This window comes from Tympanuchus pallidicinctus, unplaced genomic scaffold (assembly GCF_026119805.1).
Source record: "Tympanuchus pallidicinctus isolate F22 unplaced genomic scaffold, pur_lepc_1.0 scaffold15, whole genome shotgun sequence".
Taxonomy (NCBI): Eukaryota; Metazoa; Chordata; class Aves; order Galliformes; family Phasianidae; genus Tympanuchus; species Tympanuchus pallidicinctus.
In genome coordinates, this window is record NW_026294669.1 from 10,598,754 (window position 1) to 10,618,013 (window position 19,260).

General features: G+C 39.3%; 1 protein-coding gene across 1 annotated transcript in view; it reads right to left on the bottom strand.

Annotated features, from left to right (window-relative positions):
- The window catches only part of SLC49A4 (solute carrier family 49 member 4), a 58,378-nt gene that overhangs the window by 34,902 nt on the left and 4,216 nt on the right, over window positions 1-19,260 (bottom strand). The window contains exon 2 of the mRNA XM_052676294.1: window positions 6,845-6,938. Within this exon, the coding sequence (XP_052532254.1) occupies window positions 6,845-6,938 (94 nt within the window). The remainder of the gene's footprint in view (window positions 1-6,844; window positions 6,939-19,260) is intronic.

Here is a 19,260-nt window from a genome sequence, read left to right on the forward strand (position 1 = left end):
GAAGGAATTAAGGTCAAATCCACACTTAACAGCAATTCATTGCTATGGAATATGGGGATAACCTGTGTGAATGCTGTCCTGTTCATTAGCAAAGGTTTATAACATGGCTCTATGTCTGGAAAAGGATTGAGAAGAAGAAATACCTGTTGGTAAAGCAATGAATTCATCTATTGAAAATAACATTCTGAAAAATGAAATTCATGGAAATGCACCTCTTTTCAATATTTTCATTAAATGATATATTTATACTACAAAAGCTTTATGCCTTCTGGATATTCATGGATTGAGGCCATTAGCATTTTTTGCTTGTTTTTGATGCATGCGACCATTGATATGTGGAATAATTTAAAGCTGTTTTTCCCCATCAGCAAGAAAAATTATTACAAGCAGAAAGCCTGAGTCACCATGTGGTACATTATCTCTAGCAATAACAGAAAAACTCATAAAAGCACTGTCGACCACTTTCATCAGGAACTTGGCTCACATCTCCCCCTCTGCACACACCACGGCCTGCAAGCCACTCCACATTCATCTTAGTAAAGGGAGATATTTTTTAAAGCAACACTAACAGAGCATACACTCATCAAATGCAAGCAGATCCAAAATACTGTTTTGTAAACAAAAGTAGGCAATTACATTACGGGCTAATGAACCACAACACCCTAAAGCTATCAGGGAAAGGCACCAGGAATGAGTGCTACCAGGGCTGCCATGTGAGAAAGCTGATGGAAATTACCCAGGGTGGGAGTTACCAAGAATATCAGTAAAGAAAAGGACAGTACAGGAGATGTGGTGAACTAAAGACTGGGATAAATAAGACCCATTTAAACATCCCCACAGAACCTTCCCATGTCAGCAAAAGAGCAAGAGGATACTGTGATCATAACACAGAATTCTGATATAAACTCAATCAATATGAATTCCTTTTTAAGAACAGAATTTACCCAACACAGTAAAAGTCAGAAGACATTACAAACAGCTCCAGATGACAGAACAAAAAAAGTGAAGGTTTTCTGCACTTGAGGATAACACTTTCCATTATAAGAGATGGAACAAATCCCACAAATACCCCTTTTTTTCCTCTTGCCTTCCAGCACAGGCTTCTGATAGCAGACGCCTTGAAGAATTACCATCCATTAAATATTACTGCAATAACTAGCCCTTTCTGAGATCTCAGGGTTTGCTTTAATACACCTGCTGAATTTACCACTCCAAGACTTTCCAGGCTATAAATTGCTATTTTGGCAGTTAGCATCTGAACCATACAGGTGACACGCAGTGCTGCAGCTCAAATACTGCACAGCAGCAAGAGGAAAGACTGTTGGTCATACAATCACAGAACAGCTTGGGTTGGAGGGGATCTCACTGACCATCTAGTTCCAGCCCCTCTGCTGTGGACAAGGATGCCAACCACTATATCAAGCATTAGATCAGGTTGCCCAGGGCCCCATTCAATCTAGCCTTGAACAGATGCTGGCCTGTGTCAGCACCTCACCATTCTCTCTGCCAAAAAACTTCCTCATGACATCTAATCTAAATGTTCCCTCCTTTAGTTTAAAACCCTTTCCCCTGGTCACCGAAACCTTCAAGCTGCCTGCCTCCACTAAGGCTGTACCAGCTGAAGCAAAGCCAATCTGGCCGCCACCTAATCGGAAGTGCTGAGCAGTGGTTGCTGCTCTGTGGTACTGCTGAGTAGCCAGTACACTTAATCATCCCCTAGATTCACTGCTACCAAAAGTAAGCAAAGCAGGGAACAATCACACAGGAATGCAAAGGTTCTCTCTCCTAAAACAACTTTGGAGCAGAAGTTAAAAAAAAAAAATCTATAAACAAAGTGGTTTGGGTAATAGAACAATGTAAATTCTGAAGTTAGAGGTGTTTAAAGATTAAATAATCCCCATGATAATCTACCTGTGAATGATGACTTGTGTCCTCTTTTCCCCCACTTCTTTTATTGATACTATGGATTAACCTGCCTCGGTCCTTCCCCAGCACTGCAGCCAAAGCACAACCACTGTGCTGCTATCACTCAAGTTCTCTATCTTAACATTTTCTTACACTTGCTGATCTACATCATAGAAGCACACCAATTTATTCATCATTTTACTCCCAGAACCATGCTTCAAGTTAGCTTTTTCATTTCTTTTCTCCAGGGACTTGCAGCACACACAACATGCATCATCCTCTGTCTTTACTTTTTATAGGCAGATTCTTTTAATACCTTCTCCTAAAAGATTCTTTTCATTTTAATCCCTGTTCTCCACAGCTGCTCCACTTTGGGGTATTCCTTTGAGCATAGATAATCAGAAAGAGTGTAGAGTATTGCTAGGAATATGAGAGCCCTAATATGTCCTGTCCTGATTGGAATTACCTCAATTTAGGTGCCCCTTTTGCGTTTGCCTCAGAATGCCAAGATAATTCCATGTCATTCCTCAGGCTTTCAGGGATGAAAAAGCAAAACTGTGCAATTATCAAATCATAGAATCACTTATGCTGGAAGGCAACTTTAAGGGTCATCTAGTCCAACTCCCAGTACGTCCCAAAGAATATGTCTAAGAAAAATAAAATATTTAATATAAACTATGTTGCAACCAGCTAATAGAAACAAAATGCAGAGATATGGTAAATGAGCATCTGCAAGCACAAAAAAGGGAAAAAACTGAGACATCAAAAAGCAGGCAAAAAAAAAGAAAATTAAAATCTGAAGTAGCAGCATTATTTAAGACTCTTTACATGAGCTCCCAATTACTAGTAATCTCTTTGGAACAGAATTTGTAAATAACAAAACTGCCAGTTCATACTGCTCCCATTTCCATTGTCATTCTCTGTATTATTGCTCTGCTGGTTTTGCAATAAATGTTTTAGCAAAACTTAATACCAAAGAGCACCCTCACAGTGCTTTGACTCAAGGTCTTTGACAAATACTTCTGTATTGTGAAATCTAATGTCAAGGTTACTAATCTGCAGCATACTAAGTTCTGATAAACTTCTTAATTAATGTATTCAATACAAATGACAAATTATGTCATCCTTTATGTCCATGTCTTTAATTATCCTGTCTTTCATAACATTTTAAGACATCTTACATGGAGCGTCTTAAGAGTCAGCAGTTTATGGGGCTATGGACTGATTTCATCGTTTATTACCTTCTTCCAGCTCACAGGTAGATCTTACAGCCTTTTACCTAGATTTATTGCTCTACAATCATATGGAAGTCCTAGATTGCTGTGTAAAACTATTCTAAAATACAGAATGTGTAATAAATATTCAGTGTTACGTGGGGGGAACAATGTTGTCTATTAAAAATGGCTTCCTATTAACTACTTGAGATAAAGTACCAAATTACGAGAGTCCAATGAAAACATTCATTTAGTGCCAAGAAGCACTCAGAAAGAAAAGGAATGGACCGAAAGATGTAGGCAAAACATATTAGCAATGCCCTCAGTAACTCCTAAGAAGGGAAGAAGGCAATCCATAAATTCTACAATTTGATCCATTTTCATCATCCATTTTCCTTCCAAGTTGTGTTAATTTTATGTCAACTATAAACTGAAAAAATAGGTGTGGCAAAATGAGGCCTGCCATGAATTTAGAGTCCTCATTTTTTAATTTTATCTTTAAAAAGTCAAATTCACTGTCACATACATGTCACCAATTTGGCAAGCTCAGATGCACACAGCAGATGAGAAAAATTCTGTATCATTCCTTGCCTGATTGTTACAATCACTAACCTACAAGGTTAGCAAACTGGGAGGAAACCAACAAATCATATGCATGTGAGAGGGACTTTACCAGTTCAAGAAGTGGTTGGTTCTTTAACCTCAGACACAGGCTCAAACTTCAACTTCTAGCCATACACGTTCATTTCAGCCTTCCCTGAATGTAAGCAGTTCTGGGATGGATTCCCAGAGAACAAGGACTCACCATAAGGAACTGCTGCTTCAAGAGATACACTCAAATGTTCAACCTAAATTCTCCCTTACGCAAGTCGCACACTTATAAATGGAAGTCAAATGAAGGTTTGCTTTTAAGACATGACTCTGATTGCTGGAGGTAGTCTTAGCTCCTACACGCAAGAGCCAAAAGAATAATTACAGACTAGAAAGGAGCCTAAGAACACATTTAGATATTACAGCTCCGCATGAGATAAGGAGCACAAAGCGGTGAGGATTAAATGTCAGCCTTAACTGTGATTTCCTCGCTTCTGCGATTGCTCTGATAAGCAGTGGGCTTTAGTAGCTCTCCTTAATGTTAAATTACAAGAACGCAGGGAGCAGAGACAGCCACATAGCAGAAAAACAATTAAATAAAACTGACAAACTTCATGAACTTCCTTGTAATTTTATGCATCTTAACTGACATAATTGTCCCAGGAAAATCCTTCTCTATATTACTTCAGATTACCCAGGGACTGAAGGAAAACATCACAAAACATGCAAAAGCATTTAAATGAATTTCAGTTGTGCTGGCTTTTGAGATGCTCAGACATGAGCTTCTGTGGGATCCTGTCTGTCTGACAAGTTGATTAACGTTCAGAAGATCATATTCAAGTATATGCACCTTACAAATAAAAGCCAATCTTTGTTAAAGCATACAGCAATAATGGTTTTCTCTAAAATATTATTTTATTTGTTAGTATTTAATGAAAATTGGCCAGTTTTAGCCTTCAAAACAATGCAACTATCGCACAGTGTGCACAGTTATTTACAATGTCTCAAGAAATAAAGAAAAACCACACATTTGTTCCACACAGTAAGTAATAATTAATTCTCTGTAGATTTTTATAAATCTGTGTAAGAGTTCAAACTATTTCCTCAGGAGGAGCTACAATTCTTACAAACATCTCCATTTTTTGACAGTAGGCTAAGTTAGCAATTTTAACAATTTCAGCTTCAAATGATGCATATTTTCACAGCATGAATAAATGAAATAAGTACCCTTTTCCAACAGGATTCTGCTCTTTTTTTTTCTTTTAATGGTTCACAGTAAAACGTACCATCATATTTTATATATCTCATCAGACTCTACACGGTGCACAGGATTTTTTTCCCCAGTTAAAGCAGCTGTTCTTGAATGTTTCTCCTTAAACATTTATTTTACCCTTCTTCCACATCTTCTCACAGCAATTACAATGGAAAACTTTGTTTAAAGATTTAAAGGCATGTAGAAACTCTCATTCCCAAAGTGATGTCTCTTATCTATACATTGTTTGGCAATTTCTTTTTGAATTCTTACAGTTTTTATCTTTGCTTTGCTAAAGGCTAGGCAGCACAAGTCTTTCAGCATAACTGATAAATGAAAAATGAAATGAAGACATTGTATTTCACTGCATTTAACCTACCTGGCCCATTTGAAATATACATAATGGGAGATTGTTCAGATCTGATGAACTTGATGTTCAGCATGCATTAGCATCTCAAGGACAGTCAAAATAAGAGCCCTATGAGAACAGCTCTTCCTGCCCACCATAACAGTACATTTTCACCTTTTTACTAAAGGGTCATTGTGAACAGTATCACAATATGATTAACTGTTACATACTAGTTAGCTACTGCTGACTGTAACTAGTTTTACAACAAATGCTTTTATCACTTTCTTAGTGCTCTGAACCTCTTTCTTTGTTTTACTGATGGTATCCAGGCACCTGCTATCTACATCACACCAAGTACTTCTTTTCTCGCCTTAATGGTTTCCAAGCTGATGTTCAGTGTAAAGCAACACTAAGAAAAAAAATGCAATAACGAATAATACAAAGGTGACAAAACATCACACACACAAATTCTAGGTACGAGTAAATTATAACCTCCGTCATGGTGGTTATGTCTTAGGAATTCAAAGTCCTTCAGAAAAACCAATGGTCTTGTTGCTACCACTACTGAAAATGTAGAGAAACCAGCATGAATCTGGTGACCTGTTTTCTACAGAGAAAGATGCATAGACCATATCCTTCCTCAAAAAGAAAAAACACCAACAAAAAACAAAAGTCAACCCACATAAAAATACTTCCAAAGGTTTGATGTTGTTGCTTTTTTTCCCCATAGCACTTGCATATTATGCCAGCATAACAAGTGAACTTTTAAAGAAGAAGAAAAATATGTCAATGCCTTTATTCCCTCTTCCTCTTACTTTTTTTTTTTTTTCGGCTTCTCACGCTACGTGAGCAACAAGCAATCCACATTCCATCACTGCACGGAAAGGATGAGACTCCTATACTTACCATAGATTCCCAGGCTTGGTATGTTGGCAGGACAACTGACTTGTTTGGAATGAAGCTGTCTCTATTGCAAACCAAATTTTAATCTCCTTGTATACTATGCTTGTATTTGCTCCAGCCCGAAAGAAAGTACAAGGTTACTCTGGAATGCAGTCTGGAATAGACTGTATGAACAGGCCATTTTGGATAAATTCATCTGTATCACTGAACAATCTCATACACCCAATAGGAGAAACATGAACTAATTATTTATTATTTGCATATAAATTACATAGTTTTGGATTTTGTGGCGTGATTCCCTGTGTGATCTTGGGCCAGTTTCCGAACTTCTCTCTAAATCTCTGCTTTCTCATTTGCAAAACAAATTTAGTTATGCAGGATGGTGTGGGTGAGGCTTAATTAACTCGTGTTTGTAAAGACCTTTCTGATCTTCACAGACCACGCAGAACAAGGACTACAAAAAATCAGTATAAGAAGGCACAAAACATGTAAGCCCACAAGCACACAACATGCACTCTGCATATCAGCTTCACACAGAAAATCTGTGCTAACGTTTCTTTGTGGCAGCAGCAAAAATCACATTAACAAGGAGTATAAAACATGCATATTAAACATTAATAATTCACTTACTTCTTCCTTAGTTCCAGGTCTGAAACTGGAACACATCTTAGGCCAGCTCCCAAAACCATGAGTGATGATGTTAGTAATACAGTCACTCTAAGACCTAAAATGAAAAAACAAAATTATTTTACAGATTAAGTCAGCAATACTAAAGATAAATAATTAAAAAAAAAGACAAAAATGTGTCTAAATATATACATTTGTATGTAGACTCGTTAATTCATGCATATTCCTTCAAATCATAAACATTGGTGCTGATACAAACTACAGATACATAACAAAATTCTGTGTTATTTTCCATAGTGATGCACTAGAATTAAAGGCTTATTCCTGGCATAATACCATTCAGGAACGTACCTAAAATCTTACAGACATTCCAGGAAGTGAAAACTTACAACAGGTATATCATTCAAATTGTTCAACATTTGCTTTGCAATTAGAAGCATCAGGGAATATCCCCCAATGTGTAAAATCTAGGTAGATCCAGAGAAACAAAGTACATTTGTACGTTCTCTTCCAGCCACTTAACAATACAGATATAGCACTGTTGCTGTTTTCTCTGATAAAACAAATGCACTTTTCATTCTGAAGAAATATCTATTTATTCAGTGGAAGAGGAGGGAAAAAGAAAGTATTTTTTGCAGTCTTTGCAATTAGGCCAAGTTTTTGCTGCAGTCTGTTCAAATTACAGAGGTTGTAAATATAGAGCATTAGAAAAAAGCTACAACAGACTGATTCCTTGAATATGTTTTTCTTCTCCTCATACCACAATTCTTAAGCGAAGAGCACTCAGATTAGAAATAACTTCATGTCAGTGCTGCAGTTCCGTTTGCCAATAGTTTACTGCTGCTGCTGAGGTGTTTCCAGCATCAATAAACAGAAATAAAACTGTCAACTGTGGAGCTGAGCCTCCAGAATACTGGGAAACACCAAGAGTAAATGTGTACAATTTAAAGGGTTGATACAGTCTGTATTTATAAAGTCATACAGTTAGAAACAAATTTACACCAGCAGGCAGAAAATGCAGGGATCCCATATTCTTAGCAGAACGTAACATAACTGAACGCTAACAAATACACAGCATCTCTAACATTTAGGCAAGACTAGGAGCTACCCAAAACACAGACAGAAAGAGAACAACTTGCTATGATGATCCACATAATACAGACATATGATTATGACTCTAAAGTGCCAATTTTCAGATACGCTCCCAGTATGTGAATGACTCTGTACTCCATACAATTCATCCAACAGTCACATTAAACATATTGTTCTCCTGCAAATTTTACTGGAGTTTTAGGGCATGCATTTTACCAAAAATGCAACTTTGCTTTTATTGCAACAGCTCTTAGCAAACCTCACTCAGTGTTACACAACTCCTCGTGTGGACACGGCACAAACCACAGCCAGCTCCTCTCTCACACAACCCAAGCAGGGCAATCAAAACAACACACAGAGAATCTGATACGGAAGCATGACTTCTTCACTGGGACAGCTGAGTCATTAAGGACAGGAACGTGACAGCTCACACCCCCTAATGCCTCAGCAATGCACTGCAGGCCCTGAATACTTGTTTCCTTGAAGGTTCCCCAGTGCCTGCCCAGACTTATTTGATTCTATGTTTAGCCAGCACATGTTGCTGTTAAACTGGATTTTCAGGTGTGTGTGCCTACAGAGCCCTAACTAATGCCCTGATAGTATGCTGCTCCAATTCCTGTTGCTCTCTGTGTTTTCTGTGAGCTTCCAAGGCACACTTAAACCTGTACTGCCATGGTGGATACCTTCTGGGGGTAGTTACTTGTATCAGGATCACATATACGATGCTTTTGGCTTTTATCCTTTGGAATGAATCTTTGTTAGCAATGCTTTTGTACATAATGAGAGCTTGTACGCAATCCAAATTAGAGGTTTATTGATTGAAAGTCAAAACACAAATCCTTTGAATTGAGAAGTCTGAAGTCTTCCATTTGGAAATGCTGCCACAATGTTTCAAGAAAGCCCTGGCAATATATGCATCACATCCTTATTTTCCACGTAAGCCAGGATCTTTTTGAATTACAGTTGGCAAAGCGTGCCACTTTCTGCCTCTGAGGAGGGGCAACGAAAAGACAGCAGGTGTCACAGCCCAGGTGCAACTCAGGTCACAGCAGTAGATAAACATTATCACAGGTTTACATCACCCGATTAGTCACAGGACACGTACAGAGTTTTTCCTCAGTCAAAAGCATTTGTTTTCTCCATTTAAAAAAAAAACAAAAAAACTTCTCTTTTATATCTGCAGAAAAGTTTGATTAAAAAGAAGAAAAAAAACACACAACACAAAACTCAGCAGCACACCATTCAGTGAAAAATAAATTGGATGTCACAATTTCCCACCAGCGCTGACTCCAGGCTTATCTTTAATGTCAACCTTAGATGTCATGTAATTTTAAAATAAAACTACCAGGTAAAGCCTCAAAATCAAGATACGTTTCATCTTCGCAAATGTTCTTTCAAGTCCTCATTTAGAATTCTATACTCTGTAATGTGTCACTTTTCAGTGTTTTGATCGTGCAGATTATTCTTTGGCCTTTTGTTTCACCTTAACATGCAGATACATCTAAAAATTCCTCTGGTTAAAGAAGCATGTTGACAATAATAATACAAAAATGAAGAAGTAAAAAATGACTGTCACAGAAGCAGTATACTAGGCATTTCTTTTGCTAATTACATGATGATTTCTACCCACCAAACGTCTTCCCCATTTATTCTGCTTCACATTTTAACTCTGAATATAACCTCCATCTTATCCTAGGAATCAGTCTTTAATCATAGGTTTAGTATTTTTTTGCTTTGAACATTGCAGTGGCCCTCAATCTGAGCTGGAAACACTGTGTTACTCCAAAAGGCAACCAGCAAGTGTTTTGGGACAGCACTGTGCCCTATGGGACTAGTGACCCAAGCAAGCTTGGAAAGAAAGCCCACCAACCCTGCAATTTCTCCCCTTTAAAAGATCTAAGGAACTCGCACAATCAAGATTTTGAGTGGACATAATTAAGTTTACTAGTTTTCCTCTGTACATGCAACTGCTAATGGATGGTGAGGGGCTACATCGTTTTAATATCTATCATCCAGATTCCAACCCCCTTCTATCACAGATTTGACATGCAGCTGGAAAAAGAAACTTCTCAAAATGGATTCTCTCTGCAATGAAATGCCATCACTGTTAATAGAAAACCTGTAGCAAAAATGGTGTCAGAAATTAAAAAAAAAAAACATATATATTGGTATTTGAGTGAAATAATCAATACTGTTTAACTGCTTAACCATCCTGCAGCTAACAACAGTCTGCCTTGCAAACTCAGCAGCCCACACTGAATTTGCTGGCTTTTATAATAGCCACAATAGCTAACGTAGGGGTGCTTCATCTTCCACCACTTTTCCAGCACGTTTTATTTTCAAGATACATTTTAAGGGAAATGAAAACACATCTCCTCCCACACTGCACTATTGACATGGATCTCAGCAAGCAATCTGCTATACCCAGTTTAGTAAGGAACCTGATTAGAGACACTGCACAGCTACAACAAGCTTCTCATGCTAGCTGTAAATTAGCAGTTTGTCATTCAGAAAAAGAACACTATTAACGACTGTTAATTGCCTTTTGAGACGTATGACCATCCCTTCTCACGCCTGTCACCCACTGCAATAACATGCCATAGAAATGAGACTGGCAGACTGTAAAAAGCCAAATCCTGCCTCGCACTCAAGCCAAAACTGAGGAAGTTTCTACTTCTGCTGTCCCACAGCAGCAGACACCTCACACATCCTCACTCTGAGCTGGTTAGCACTACACAGCCAGAGAGAACATAACTCTTTAGTGCACAGCAGCACGCTAATGGCAGCCACTGTCTGCCTGCTTTTCCCCTTTTTTAATGGAACATCATTCACCTTGGGGAAAAACTCCAGTTAGGTGTGTAGAACAGGTTTCACCTTTTTGCCATGCCTAACGAAAGCCAGTCGAAATCTGCAGAATTCAGCCCCCCACCCAGCACGGCTGAAGTGGATTCCTCTTACACCCACATCTCAAACACATTAACATGTAAAAGTTTTCCTTCCTTCAGCTGCAGACACTAAAATCAGTCCTCAAGAAAAGAGAATACAGCAACACTCAATTACAAGCTAGTGACATCAGCCCACTGCACGTTTCCACAGTTTCTAAAGATCAGGCCAGAAGCAAGAGGGATCCACCCTTACACAACATGCAGCACTTTAATTTCCTCAGGTGCTCTGCTACTGTGCTGGCTGAAGCATGGCAATCTAAAAAGACAATTCTGCCTTGATGAACACATATCAAGAAATGAACAACTCATCAATTTCAAATGCCATTCCAGAAATTCATTGTTAAATTGGACTTTTCTATCCAATTTAAAGCAAACTCAGTTTTCAAACAAATTCCTGCTTTGCCTTTCTTAATGGAAAAAAAAAGAATCAAGAGATCTTGCATTTTTCCCATCTACGAATTTAACATACATGGAGTAACTTTTACCTTTGGTTTCAGCAAATAAAGCACTGAGCTCCACTTTTTCCACAGTGTCTCTTTGGTCCTGGAACTGTTTTTGTACGTCTTGTCCAGACACCTTCCTCATTGCTCAAGCATCCTCTTTAAGATGTGAGCATTTTCTCCTTGAATACTAATGCTTCATTCTGCAGGAAGGGTCTGTTTCTTTTCCTCCTTAATGTGTGGCTCATGTGTTTATCCACATTAAAACAAAGCTGGGTTAAACTGCTCACTTCATCAGGCACTTCTGAAAGAAGAGCACAGAAGTCCCTGCTTCACGTTCATCTACTGCTCCAGAAATTTCTGCATTTTAAATGACATTCCAGCAGAATTACACTAATTGCTGTAGCACTTACTCTCACAAGGCCATTACTATCGATTTTAATCACTCCAAAGGTAATAACAAAAGGTACCTTGCTGCTAAATGCAGTGAACAAAACTTCTGTTTTGCTTGCACATATCCAGAAGATGAGTAATGTCAATGGGGATGATCAGCTGCAATCCTCCCTCAGAAAAATTGTCCTTGCAACAACCAGTACAATTCTCAAAAGAAAAGCAGCTTTACATTGGCATAAAAAGACTTCATAGCTGAGATGTGGCCCCAGTCTTTCCTTTTAGCTAATGGGCCAAAACTTGAAAAAAGAAAAATCAGTATTTCGGGCCCAATGTAGATTCCACAAAAGCACTTGATTGCAGATGGGCATAAACTGCGTTTGGAAACTCAAACAAAAACTGAAAACAAAAGTTCCCAAGAACACCATCACCTACACTCGAAAGCTTTACAAACTCATCGCAAAGACAACTAGCGAGAGAGAACAACTACAAGGTCATATTTAAGTCATCAAAAACTGCTCCTAGTTTGATGGCTTCAGTGTCACGAGGTGCTGTTATGCACAAACTGGATGTCTTTTCATCAGCATTTACGGTGCTGATGTCCTGCTCTTCATAAGCTGTGTTTTCAAAACCAAACTGAAGCCAAGAGTTTCCATCTGTTTCCCTGGCGTAATGCGGCGCCACCAAAATAGCATCCTATTTTGCCTAAAAAGGTCTAGGACTTCAATTTAGGACTTGTTCTGGATTGAAAATAAAGCAAACTCTCAGGAACTTCACTCACATGTCCTGCGAGACAGTTGACAGAAGTGTTCCAGTATGAAATAGTAAGCACTAAGTGTAATCATATGCGACCCACTCGTACCAAATTGGACCCAAATCTACATTTAGCCCCACCCAGCCTCATCTAGGACACAAACAGACTTCTTCCAATATGAATCCCACAGTACAGCCCAGTTCCACTTCTCAGGGTAGGATGATATGGCAAAGAGATTCTGCCAGACACCACGCTCCAATTCCTGTCTGACAGAAATAGTAGGCACATTCTGATCCCCAGACAGAATATGTACTAGAACTCTCTTCAAATGTAGACATGGGAGAAAGATCTTCAGAGGGAAAAATTCTCTTTATGATTTCTTATAGTTATTCTAACAAAATCTACCAGCAGCAACAGACATCCAGGCTATCAGGAGGAGTTTGAAATCTCTTGTAAATGTATTTGTTTCATCACATGTACGTTTTCCAAATAAACTCTGTAGGTATGAATACACCAACTTCAAGTAAAATAATTCCTTGGGATCAATGTAGATCTTGTAGTCAGTCAAAAAGACAGACGAGCCACCATGCCAGAAGAGAAGTCACAGCAATAAGGAGAACCCCCAGGGAAGTCCCTGTCAACCAGGAACACACAACGGGGTGGGGGCAAACTCTGACCTAAAGATAAGACTATAAGCATCTTGTGGAAAATCCCAACAAAATTAAGAGACTCGAAGTACAGAATTTGGCTGCTCAAGTATTTCAGAGAGAAAACAGTCAGCGTCAAGGAAGACAGCTAAAAAATGTAATGACTAAAGCAAACGCAGAAAATGCTAGGACAGAACCGTGAGAAGCAAAGCTAAATATTATGCAATTGAGAGTTACTATGACAATCACACAACCACTTTCCCAATTCCCAAGCTGCACCATCTTTATGTGTGTTCTGATTGGTAAGAATCTAAGATAACACATTGACATTCTAACCACACCGCTCCTTTCCGACTCATACTGTAATGACTCTTCTTGTTTCATGGTATTTCCATTTCCCTCCCCCCTCCCTCTACTTTCATTGAATTGTATTAGAATAGTTATTGTTCACCTTACTCTAGATATAAGAACTTGGTTGCACCTGTTAGAAGGAAGAACAAGCAGTCACAGCCATGCCAAGAGGACATATGGTGCTTTTTTCTCATTTGCATCCATGAGGTCAAGATGTGTGATACTGTGCTCAGTGGACCCACACTGTTTTAGAATTATTCCAGCATATTAATAATCCCTAAAAAGTTGATGAGGAAATTACAGACTAATTCTTCAGTTCCACTAACATGGATCTTACCCTGGCCATGAACTCAGAACTCTAAGTTCTGAGGAAGGTCCTCAGAGTTTGTGCAGCAATTCAGAAGTTTGGTGCAGCAAATAAAGTAATCCTGGTTTTAAGAACTGAATGAGTTTGATCTGAGCTTCCAGTATAAAAATACGTAACTTACAAGTATTGAAATTTCCTCCCATATGTCAGCTAAGCATTCTGAAACATCTTAAATTCCTAACATGTATATTGCAAAAACAAACAGCATAACGAACAGCTTAAAAAAAAAAAAAAAATCTGCATTACAAGTTTGTACAAATGTCATAAAATCTATCAGTCAGAGACCAATTTTTTGCCTGAACAGACAAATACAGCACTGAGTTGAATGGTGTTCATCTACAGATCAAAACACTGATTTCACAATTGATTTTAGCCTCTTTATTAACATACCTCCTGTTATTAAAACCTCCTGATTTTGTTTCTTGGCTCCATAGGAAGCCAACTATTTTAGTTGTTTATGGATATCATAGATTTGACTGTAGAGAGTCCTCATTCCACCCACAGCTCATCCAAGTGCACCAAATATTTCTTAACCCTTGCACAGCACCTTGGAGAACACTGGCATGGGACGGTGGGACCTGCCTCCCTCCTGACGTGCCTTCTCAAATTGGGTGCGCCACCTCCCTTCTCATTCACTTTTCCTTTCTGCCTTATTTATCCAGACTACAAGCACACAGAAATAGGAGCCAGTTCCACAGCCAGTAGCACAGCAGCTGCTAAGTCAGGTCTGCTCTTTATCTGGATGCTAGATGCAATAAAAAGGGGCACTGAACACATTCTAAACCTACAGATAGCTCAGATAGAAACATTTATTTCCTCCTTCAGCTCAGCCATCAGCTTTCTGTTCTCAGCCCCAATACTTATTGGGGCATGAAGACATGGGTGAGTCATTTAATCAGTTCCTTCCATTTGATTAACTGCAAAGCAACATAAAGGGGTGTGTATGGACATACATAGTGTATACATAAAGGGGCACACAGCAACAGACACAAACAGGTAGCAATGTAGTTGGAGGGCTAAACCTCTTCATTAACTCTGAAGCTAAATCATAGATGCTCATTAACAAGTCAAGACGACATACAAGATAACAAGCCTTCAGTGCAGTTCTCACTGCTGTGTTCCTGGACAAATTCTGACAATCTAAGCCATTTCAGCACTGAATAAGGGGAGGAAAGCTTGTCTTTTCTCTACCCACTCATTTCAAGCACTCCCAATTGCACAGCAGGCTTAATTACCATGCAGCTAACCAAAGAGCCCTACCTGTGGCGACAGGGAGGAAAAAAAGGCTCTCTTGTACACATCTATCACAGAAGATGTTCTGTCATTATCTTAGTAGCACTTGTCCGTACCACCCAACGATGCATGAAATTTTTCATTTTGAGAGATTGAGGCATTTTGCTTTGCCAGGACGGAGAAGCAAGAAGCACCCAAGCAGCAAGGATTGGCAGCCACACTAAATACCACCCAGCCGATCTGCTGAGCGGGATGCTAAGTGCAAAGTTTCTGCTCTTTGCCATCCTGCTTTGAGTCGAGGATGAAGAGACGTAAGAGCCTTGACAATGTAATATCTAGGTGGCCCTTGTGTTTGCATGGAGGTCGCTGGAACCAGCATTTGACTTCCCTGTGTGTGAACACGTTCAATGTTTTAACATCTGAATGGACCACAAACAATAATTCTGACTAAGATCATCACAAAGGATGCCTTTTGTTTGGGGTACTGTAGCAGGTCTGAAATTCACTACATTTTAAAGGCTTCTGATCAGTTCTTCAGGTTCTTGTCATTCATCAATTACAATTTAAGAACTCCACCTCACCAAACATTGAAAAATATCATAATAAATGTTTCTAGACGCGGCTGGATTTGAAATCTTGTATTCCAGGACACCAGCAGACTTCGCAAAAAGCAGAAGACCTCTCACTTTCAGAACACATCATTCCCTCAAGCTGAGTCACACGGATCTCCAGCTTTAGAAAGAGGAAGAAGTCTAAAAATCCTCCCTACAATAAATCTGCATGAGAAAGCTTAATTTGTAGCTTTTGAAGAAGTAGCATTGATCATATGCTTCTGCATAACAATTATGGTTTCAGCATGACTACAGAGGTACAGTAAGCACACACATGTGAGGAGTATTAAAAAAAAAACACAACAAAAACAGAGCAGGAAATGACAGAAGAGCTCTGAATGTGACCAATTAGAGAATGGTTAAGCAAGCCACAATTTCCTTTGCCCTAGGATTATAACTAAAAAAGTGACAGAGGACAACATTATGTGTTTTCACATTTTCTGTCCCAGCTATAGAACTCTTTCCAGAAGCAAAGTACAGCCAGACAGGGCAGCCATACACACCCAGCTCACACCGCTGTCATGTGGCTATGCATCCTTCATCCCTAAAACCACACCAAAGGGAAGGACTGCATTCTGGCAGAGCAGCAGGCACAGATCTGCGATATCTGAGGGGCCCCAAGGAACACAGCAAGCTGGTCATGTTCATGGGGCTTCAGGGAAAGGGAGTGCAAAGAAACTGCCCAACAAACCCTTTTGGCAGGCATGGCGCTACTGGGCTGCATCCTGCTTTAAGGTTTGGCCAACACAGAGCACTGGGACCTTGCTGAAGAGAAAGAAAAAAAGGGCATTTATATTTAAAGAGACTCCCCAATCTGAAGCAAGTTCATAGAAGCTGTGTTTCTTGATCTGTGGCTGTGAGAGAACTCAGGACACGTTACAAGCACCCTTTAGCCCCCCTGTCTGCTGCTGGCAAGCCAAGCTGTGCTCAACATGTCTCTCACTCATTTGGAAGATAATCAGAATGCCTTTTCTTTTTGCCTCCATTCTTTTTTTTCTCCTCATATCCCAGCCACACTACTCCCTTCTCTCTGCCACCTTTGCAGCAGCCACAAAGCATGCAAAGAGAACAAAGAGCATAGGAGCTGCTTTGAGGGTCGTGGTATAAAGAGAAATGCTTGTGGAAGTATGGTACAGAGCAGAGATTAGGGTGATACCAACAGAAAGATACCTCCAGGAAAGGAAATCTGCCTGCAGCTCTGATTGATACTTCCCAATCAATCCAGCCCATCAGGAAGCATGGGAAGTGGTGCTGACAATCAAGCTGGTTTTGCTATGATGAATCATAGTGGTGTCAAGTTAATACAACTCATCAGATCCTAATTAAACCACTCTATGTTGCTAATCACTCTGTATCTCAAGTGATCTTTTGGAGCACGTCTCACTCCAATGAAGGTGGGCCAATCAATTCTCTAATGAGTCCTCACTTCTGCAACACTTGCACAAATGCTCTGTGGACTTTCACTGTAGCCACAGCACACAAAATTAAGCAACAAATACTAAGTTGGGTTCAGTCTTCCTTTTCTTCTGATGGTGCAGAGAAAAAACACATCTACACAGACACATGCACACATAGCAACTCATCAAAATAAGTTCTGTGTAATCAAGCCGATCAAATATCTACTCTAGTGGGATTTACCTACACTTGGCTCTTTAATAGCTTCTTTCATCTTTCCACACAGAAAAACAACACTTCATCTCCTTCCTTCCAAGATTTGTTAGTTTAGGAAAATTAATCCCTTTCACAGAATTTGACAGGTTTGGATCAGTATTGCTTAGGAGACAAAGAAACACATGCTGCTCAAACCATGCAGTAGAGCATTTCCACGAGGCGAGAGAGAACAGGCCAAAAGCACTAAATTCACATTTAGCTTCCATTAAATCCAGAAGAGCCTTCTGCTGCTCTTGTTGGCCTCAACAAGACCTCTGTCATTAATATAAAAGCTACTAAGTAGAATCAGTTCCCGAAAAGCATACTCCTTGTAACCTAAGCATACTTCAGTTGAATGCCGTTACACCGTGCGTTCCTTTCTATTGGATCTCAATCACTCTGCCCATATTTTCACCCCTGTAAGCTTTCCCACAAGTTTTTGTTTCCTGTAGGCTGTACTAACCACCCAGAACCACGGTGTCAGTATAAACCATTTTTATTCTCAAAGTGTGTAAATCCTTTTAGCTTGATCTGACCATATTACATGAAAGTCTTACAATCTTACACCCATTCTTATCCTGGGAATCCTTAGCTGAGGCTCACATTTGACCTATGAATGATCAAATCGGTCATTCTGAAGTACTGCCTCTATATCTTGCAGTCATACATCTGAGATAAGAAAAGTCTACTTCTGAAACCATGGTGAAAGAGAGCTGAAAATGTGCTTCTTTGCCAGAGATGAAAACTTCCAGACTTTAAAAAGTCTGAAAGCCTTTAAAGGCTCATGAGTCACTTGTTGTTGCCCTTCTGTTCTCCAAGAATCCATGTACTTACGATCACTTGGAACATTAAGAACTCTAAGTACTGCCATGAAAAGTCAGCACCTTGTTGCAAGTGTCACCATGGAAAGTATCTCACACTGCCCACTGACAGTGATATGAGACTAACAGCAACTAAACCTGCTGCAACTTTTTGAAATTAGTAGCAGCATGCTCCAATCTGTATTTACTGTCACACGGCCTGAGAGCCTGAATAACAGATCAGGACCCTGAGACAACAAGAATGATGGAAACGCCTGATGGAAAGATAATCTTCCCCATCTGCTGGTTTCTCCGAGCCATTTGCAAATCCAGCGGCCTCTGGAACTGCTTCCTGCTTACTCCCCGTACTCAGCTCCACATCACTCAAAAATGGAAGGCATTTCACAAACACCCCCTAGATGACCAGGGAGGAGATGTTCACCTGAAGTCTTCTTTCTTCTGTCCCAGTGACCCTGGATGCCCTAAAAGCCAGATCAGCTTTTGCATGTATGCAGCACAAAGTGACAATGCGGGAACTTCACGTATGAAGGCTGCTACACAGAATTCTGTTTGTCCACCGTGTGTAGCTTATTTTGTACATAGAACAGTTATTAAGACCTTCTTACATGAGTAAAGCCCGATTTACTGCTCTCATTCAATATTCATTACGATTTTGTCAGACTGTATTAAAGGATTTAACCTCAAAATTCCCTGGTGAAAGAAGTAAAAATTATCAAAAGCTTCAAAGGACAGAACCAGAAACCTAAATGATATATGAGACAGCAGAGAAATCAGGAGCTTGATATTCAGAAGAAGAAGAGTTATTTATACAAGCCAAAACATTAATGGTTTCAAAATGAAAGCCAATCTCCACCAGAAAAAAAAAAAGAAGTTACATTATTGAAATTTTCTCTCCATTTTATAATTTAATCACTGGGATAACAATACTAGGCAAATTTAATTTTAGCAAAAAAAAAGCTACTAAGGATATCTATACAACCCATGTAAGTGTATACCATTTCACAAAAAAAGGATCAAGAAATAAATTACATTTCACTTTTACCAGTAATAAGCAACATTTATTCAAACTCGATACAAGATAAAACTGTATTCCAAAAGTTAATGAAAAATATCACCAT